Source organism: Haliaeetus leucocephalus, unplaced genomic scaffold (assembly GCF_000737465.1).
Source record: "Haliaeetus leucocephalus isolate CR32 unplaced genomic scaffold, Haliaeetus_leucocephalus-4.0 Scaffold169, whole genome shotgun sequence".
In the NCBI taxonomy this organism is placed as follows: Eukaryota; Metazoa; Chordata; class Aves; order Accipitriformes; family Accipitridae; genus Haliaeetus; species Haliaeetus leucocephalus.
Genome location: NW_010972605.1, coordinates 1,780,550 through 1,788,227, shown reverse-complemented (window position 1 = coordinate 1,788,227; position 7,678 = coordinate 1,780,550). Strand labels below are relative to the sequence as shown.

The following is a 7,678-nucleotide window of genomic DNA, read 5'->3' as shown; positions in this document are numbered from 1 at the left end:
TTTTGGTACGTAAATTAAATTTCTGTAAGACTCACAATCTATCTATTGCTTATGACTACGTAAGAAAAATGTATTAATTATGACTATGTATGAAAAATGCTTCTTTAATGATTATGACTATGTATGACAAATGCTTATTCCTTAGAAATACAACACCTCCTACTGAACTCATAAATGTGCTTTATTTTCGATATGTTATCAAATGGTTGGGTTTTTTTCTCTTGCTGTGACTAGCCTAAGCTTTCTACTATTCAAAAATCCTGGCTTTCCAACACATATGTAGCTGGAGGCAAGCACTCTAACATTTCACAATAAACTCAGCATACTGAAAAATATATACAAAGATTTTCCTTTACTATAATATAAATACAGCCACATGCTTACTACACTCCACAGCATTGCTTGAATGGTATTGTTATATTGAGAATGATTTTATCTCACCAATAAACTATGGACAAGGTTCTAGTTCTTTCCCGGTGCTTTCTTCATTTCAACAACCAAAATGCCATCATGGCAGAAAAGCGCAGACAAGTCTTTGTTCTCCACTCCATGAGGTAATTTGTACTGCCTGGTAAAGCTTCTGGATACGAAACCATGTTCATCCATCCTGGGTCCGTGCTGAGCTTTGATCAGGAGCCAGCCTTCAAAAGTCTGAATAATGATATCTTCAGGGCGGAACTGCACGACGTCCAGCAAGACCTGAAAGCGTGTGTTTTCCTCCTCCTGGCCACTCTTCCCAGCCCCAGACGTACTTTCTGTGGTACACCTTCTGTTGCTCAGTGCAGCCATAGAAGGGCCCGGCAAAGCATATAAAGAGTGGTCCAGTTTGTGTGCTTCCAGCTCTTGGACAGCAAACTGCTCTTGATAGCGTATGGGAGTTTCCACCCAGTGTCTTATAACAGCTTCTGCCATTGCTGAAGCAGAAAGATAAGTTGCTGCTCAGGTCGCTTTGGGGAAGCTGCAGAGTCAGAGCAAACTCTTCCCAATCATATGCCTTACCCTCAGGCTAGTTTAGTGGTTGATGTCGCCTTTCACTTTTAGCACAGGCAGACCTTAACATTTAATAGGGCGTGCTGTGCTCCAGTGCCAGGAGACTTGTTTCATCTTTTATCCACTAACAATAGAGCACTATTTATAGTTCTGGGGTCTTGAGTGGCTTCAACACATGCACAGTTTTCATGCATAAGTAGTAAAAGCAAAATTTTAATGCACCTCCGATTATTGCAATATTGTGCTGTTTGACATTGAGAATGTTTCTTTGATTTGAATGGAAGCTTAATAATTCTGTTTTTCCAAGGGATATAGGGCAATATATGCAAACTCTGTACTTCTAACTGAAATTCAAAGTTACTGAGGGAAGGGATTTAATTAGCTTGACAGAAGAAACGAAGCAGATTTCAGATTAGGTAAACTGTAAAATTATCAAGTGCATTGGATGTTGTTGCAGAAGTTGTGCATGGGTGAAATACGGGCATGGTTAACCATGTCATTGGCAGGAGGAGGGAACTTGCCTGCCCAAAGAGGGGGTGCCTGAAGGGCTGAGTCTGCAGTCTTAGTGACCTACAAGCAGCAGCGTGTCAGGGAGTCAAGACTCAAGTGTGCAGGGAGAATTGCAGTGAAAGCTCATGTTTCACAGCTTCCAGGAGAGGGCAGTTACTTTTCCCCAGCAAAGCAGTAAAGACAGTTCCAAATCCTTAATGCTATCACATTGTCCCAGTAACCTTCATCTTCTGGAGCTTAACAGCTTTAATCTATGATCCCATCTACTGCATATGTCTGGGGAGCAGGACTGATGACCTCAAAGGCTCTCTGTGGTGTAATCTTGCTACTCTGTGATCTCAGGGCAAATAATGCCTACAAGTGTTAATAGTTTGGTTAACAACATCTATGAGGAAAGTGCAGTGAAAAGGGAAAAGCATTTCCAAATTTTAGTATGTTTGCCAGAAAATCCCTCTAGCTGGGCTTGGTAATGTAAAGCAGAATGCACTATGGCAACTGATGGTGAAAATGTTTCTTTCCCTCCATTGCACTAATGCTAGAAATAATCAAACAAGAGACTTTTATCCCTTCTTATTTGGTTATTGTTGTTCAGAGCTCTGACTCTCTCTTGCCCTTAGATCTTCCATTACCATGAAAATGGCAAGTCAGTTTATATGGGAACTTTGGTTGTTAATGGAGTCACGAAGAAAGAGGCAGCTGAATTTTGATAGCTATCAGAAATTAACTTCTGTATTGAGTTGATAGCAGAGCACAATTACTGGACACATCTATAATTAAAGTTCTAAGGTTGCTATTTGATTTTAGGGTCATGAAGGCTGCATCACAAGGTAAGGAGACTTTCAAAGGTAGCTGAAGGGTTCAAGATAACTTACACTAATGGGCAACCATTTAATTGAATATTGTGGGAAAGGAGAGTTATGCTACTTTATTTAACTATTGGCTCATCTCCTGTCAAGCTGTCCTCCAGAAATCATTTAAAAATGCAATTCCGAATGTATGGCTTGCTAAAATAGTGATAAAAATAACCTGGAGCATTGCCTGTTATCTGTTCAGCAGCTGTTTTCTGTTTTGCTAGCCAATGATTCATCTGATGAGGAAACTTTAACCCTGAAGTGAAGCAGTATGCCTGGTTGGTTGTGATAGCATGCTTTTAGAGATTGCTGAAAGTTATTACTGTCCCTACTGAATTCTGTGATGATAGCCTGACTTACTTTACTTCAATTTTGCACTTCATTAATAAATGTACTGTGCAGGAATACCGCATTCTTTTATTTTTTTTATTTTATTTTAATTATTCCCATCTTCTCTGGGAAAAGGTAAACTTGCCTATACTTACACTTTAAATGAAAACAGAAGTCACCACCTCAGTGCAGCTCACTGTGGGACAGCTGCATCTATTCCCAGAAACAGTTGCGTTAGTCTTTCAAATGTCTATGTTAAGCATACTTGGAACTGTCTGTCTGGTCTAATTAGCACAAAAGATGCTTTGAATACCCTTTAAATTCATGTCATAAGCAAAGCTCTACAGAAGTTTATAGGATCCCTTTCTACTCTGCAGGACAAGGAATCGGGGAGATTTTGGTAAGGAAGCCGTGTAGCCTCTTTCTGCTCTCCCATCCTGCTCTCTCCTCGGACCCAGTCCCCTCTTCTCTCTGCCACCTAAAGGATCGGGAATTAGCACCATCTTTCCTACATATGTCTTCGTTGCTGACATGGAGAATATGTCAATTGGAAAAAGAAAACACCTTTGAAATGCAAACATCCCAGCAACTTCAAATATATTTTTGGGCTTTCAAATTTAAATATGGATGTGGTGCTGCAATGCTGAGGAACTTTTGATGCTTACGGTGCTACACTCTTCAAATATCTATAGCACACTTCAGTTGAGAAATGCATATTAACAACAATTGATTACTGAGGCAATTTTAAACGTTCTGAGCAGATCTGGCAAGAGCAGGATCGATGTCCTTAATTGCCAGCTCAGTGCCTTGGGTTTTCTTTCCCGTTTTTCTTTCTGTGCGTGTGCATGTGAAGGCCTCGCCCCACGCTGCATGGTGGGCAGGAAACCACCATTTGCCGTGGGAAGTATTGCAGAGCGGTTCTTTGCAAAACTGAAGCCAGGCAATTAGTTATGGTGGCCTTGCAGTCCTCAGCCCACGCTCTCTTTGGCTGACCGCACATATTTACGGTCTCCGTATCTCCCGCGGATTCCCGAAGGACAGGGATGGGATCCATTGGCAGCTTGGAACAGCTGGCGGGGAGAAACCGGGTGCCCGCGCAAAGGGGTCACCCCGCCATCTTGTGGTCACACCGCCATCTTGTGGTGAGACGGGAAAACAGCTGCGAGAAGGGAACCGCGCGGGGCCTGCTGCCTGCTGGTGCCAGGCATCACCATCAGTCTGCGAAATACTTGTGCGGGAAGGCAAATCAAAGGCAGAAACCCCCAGGATTTCAACATACAACGGGCTATTTTCAAGCTAATATAAGCTTATTTCTCGGTATTTTTTGGGGGGGGGCGGGGGGGAGGCGGGATTAAGTATTTTATTCATGTTGAACTCGTGGAAAATACAGAAAGCAGGCATCCTGGTAAAGCTGTATTGTAAATTGCAAAAAATGTAAGGTGCACAAATTCATGAGAATAACACATTTTTTGATGCATATCGTAAAGAAGTACAGGTGCATCCTGCTTGACACGACTTTAAAATAATAGATTGCGTTGTTGCAATTCTCTGTCTGCTTGATTCCCCAAAGAGAAGTGTTTCAACTACCATTGAAATTCAGTAACTGCTGAAAGGGCAAAAAAATGAAAAGGCTGGCAGGATGAAGCGAACAAGAACACTTCTAGCAAAAGCTAATAGGCTGAATTCAAATGAGAGCGTTGTAATTATCCAAATGAATTTAGGCAGAGCACTGCAATTACTTTTACCAAAGCACCCAAGGATGCCACTCATGATCTACTTCACATGTCATTCAAAAGAGATGCTGTCACTTCAGACTTGGCAATATGTGAAAAATGTAAGGAAGAGTAGGACTTCATGGATTTTACTGGTACTGGCTCTGTTACACCCAATATGGGAGTTTAAGCTTTGTGGTGATGCCGTGAAAAGCCGAAATCAGGACTCAATAGTCAGGAGACTATTAAGCAGGTATCCTTTATGGCAGTGCTGGGCACACAGGGCATTTCTCCTCCTATTGTGTGCACCTGGACAGGCTAATTGTATCGTTTATATACAGTTCTATATACATATTAATCTGATTTCTGGGAACTCATTATCATATGTAAATGTCCTTCGTGCAGGCATACTCGAGGTCTCTGGTGGTCTTCAGGAATCCTCTGGTGGTCTTCAGTAGTCTTCCTCACTTGTCTGCTGTTTGACCCTTCTCGGATGATTCTGCGCAGTGCGATCTTCTGCATGTTTGATACATCTTATCCTAAAGAGTGCTCATTAGTGCTTCTATTATCTATGCTTACAGTTTGACGTAATCCAGATGGATACTTCAAAGGTAAGTTATTGGAGAGACCTAAAGTCCTAATCTTCTTCAGAAACTGCAAGGCCATCCAAAAGCAATTTCTCCTACATTTTGCAACATACAGAACTTTTATCTACCACCTGTTAGCAAATAATTGGGGAAAGAAATAGCAAGGCCATTGTATTCAGAAAAACATCTTTGCATCAGTGGTTATATGGAAGAGCTAGATAGTAAAATAAAATGTATGTGAGAATGGAACATGGGGGTGACACTTTGGGAAGCTGGATGGTAAAGAGCTATTTTCCACATGGTATTTAGTATATTTTTGTTGAGTGAGAAAATTATTGTCTCCTACTTGTGTCGCTTTTGAGTCCATTGCTACTTAGAGCTATGAGTTGTCCTTCTAGGTGGATTGTTAGATTTGGATATACGTGAGCTCTGAAGGAGTAAAAAATGTAATCACAGCTACCGCAAGTGTCTAATCAGCAGATACCAGGTGTTCTGTTTTCAAGAAATATCAAAGGATTCTTTTTTATTAATGTCTCATTCCAATCACATGATATTTATATTGGTCAGTGAATGACAACATAACCCTTTCTGCAGCAAGACTTCATGCTGTGTTACAAAATTTCTTGCAAGTTGTAAAGGCTTTGCTGTTACACAGCCAGCTTAACTGAAGGAAAGCTTCAGTCCATGGGTCGCGTCCTTCAAAACCTGGAAAAGGCTGGATCTGCCCAACCTCTTGGAAAATCTCTCCAGGGTACTGATGCTTGCTTGTAACTGCAAACTCGATCTCCTGATTTTAGGGGCCTCTTAAGAAGCAGAAAACTAATCTCAGCTTTTGCTGACTATTTGCTCACTTGTTAGGAAACTATGTAAGAAATATAAGTAACCATGGCAAGGACTATCATTTGGGCATGTTACATCCACTATTACAAGAGGTTTTTTTGACATGTTGAGATGATAGAAGGGCAGATGAAGGATGAGGATGAGGATGAGGGATGACAGGACCACAGCAGCTGCTGTTGGAGCAACATCTTTACAAAACAGTGAAGGAATAAAAATGCAGCTTGTATAATAATGATTTTAAAACTCCAAGTTACTATAAAAGTTACTTTAAAGTGATGTCATGGAACTCTTTACAAGTATTTGCTTTGTTATTCACATGGCTTGTTTTCTAAAAATTTTCATGTCAGTTACTGGCAAATGCATCTATGCCTCACAAATTCTTGAGGAACTCCTATAGAAGGCAAACTGTAGTATATTATTTAGAGTGATAATAATCTGTTCACTTCTTGCACACAGAACAGTAGAGAGGAAATGAACAATTAAAAGAGAATAATGTGCCTAAGGGCTTGGAAGCTCTGTTTTGCCACTGAAAGGCAGGATCTAATGCACTCTTGCTGTAGAAACAGTCTTATTTTTCACCAGTTAAAAATTAACTAGTGTTCCAAGAAGAATGCCAGTTCTCAGGTTTCCTCCTCCTCTGCCTCACTGAAGTCTTGACCTGAGACTTGATAGGAATAACTCAAGGCAGTTGAGTGCAGTAGGACTGGTGTTTTTATTCTGGATGTGTTTAAACTTCATAGCAAGTGCTTACTTGCTTACGTAGGATGTGAAACTCCTATTCTATGGATCAGATCTTCAGGTCTGCACGTTTTGAGGTTGACCACTTTAGTAAAAATAATAGAAGTACTGAAAATCTCACCTATGAAGTTCTGGGAGGAGGAATATTTCTGCTGTTGAAAATTAGGTACTCCCTAAGGCTTCTAGGGGTAACTGCTGGAAAATCTAGCATGTAAATTACACATAAAACATGCTAACCTGTAATTAGCACAAAACCCCCATGATCTCATTTTGTTTAGTTTTTCCTAAGAACAAAGTTAAGACTGAAGTTAAATAGCTAGAATGAATTGAAGACCTATGGTGTACTGATGCTCTGGACATGTTTGTCAAAATAATTACTTGCCAGAAAATAACTGAACTTACTAAATGAATTCTGAGATTTAAAATTTTCACTGTGTTGAAGTGTTGGAAGGGACTAAAGGTATAACTGAACAGACTTTGTTGCTCATATACCATGAAAATATTGCGTTATGACATGAGTGCTAGAGTCAAAACTACATTACAGAATACATATTTCCGTGTACTTAGGAAATTTTAGAGCTGCAGGCAATGCTTTCTGAGTATTTGCTAGCAATGAGATATCACTTGAATGGCCCTTGATATGAAGGTGGCTTGTGGCTTTAGCTGAAGTTTGCGACTTTGCCACTGAATGCTAAATGAAGCCACTGATTTAAGGCATCCTGCATTGCTGCATCCTGCATCCTTTGTGACTGTGTCTAGTAGGCACAACTGAAGTCAGTGAGATTCTTCTTTAACATCAAGAATCCATGAACATTTCTCCAAATAACATGAAAGTCACTGTCGTGGTTTAACCCCAGCCAGCAACTAAGCACCACTCAGCTGCTCACACACACACCCCCCCAGTAGGATGGGGGAGAAAATTGGGAAAAGAAGTGAAACTCGTGGATTGAGATAAGAACGATTTAACAGAACAGAAAAGAAGAAACTAAGAATGATAATGATACCGCTAATAAAATGACAACAGCAATAATAAAAGGATTGGAATGTACAAATGATGTGCAGTGCAATTGCTCACCACCCGCCGATCGACACCCAGCTAGTCCCCCGAGCGGTGCTTCCC

At 40.7% G+C, this 7,678-nt stretch overlaps 1 protein-coding gene across 1 annotated transcript; it reads right to left on the bottom strand.

The window, feature by feature from the left end:
• Window positions 1–462: 462 nt before the first annotated feature.
• HSPB3 (heat shock 27kDa protein 3) lies at window positions 463–912 on the bottom strand. Its single transcript, XM_010563549.1, has one exon. The coding sequence runs from the start codon at window positions 910–912 to the stop codon at window positions 463–465; it is 450 nt and encodes a 149-aa protein (XP_010561851.1).
• Window positions 913–7,678: the final 6,766 nt, after the last annotated feature.

Bases quoted from the DNA above. Each gene is read 5' to 3' on its own strand.
- HSPB3 (XM_010563549.1), bottom strand. From the start codon at position 912: ATGGCAGAAGCTGTTATAAGACACTGGGTGGAAACTCCCATACGCTAT.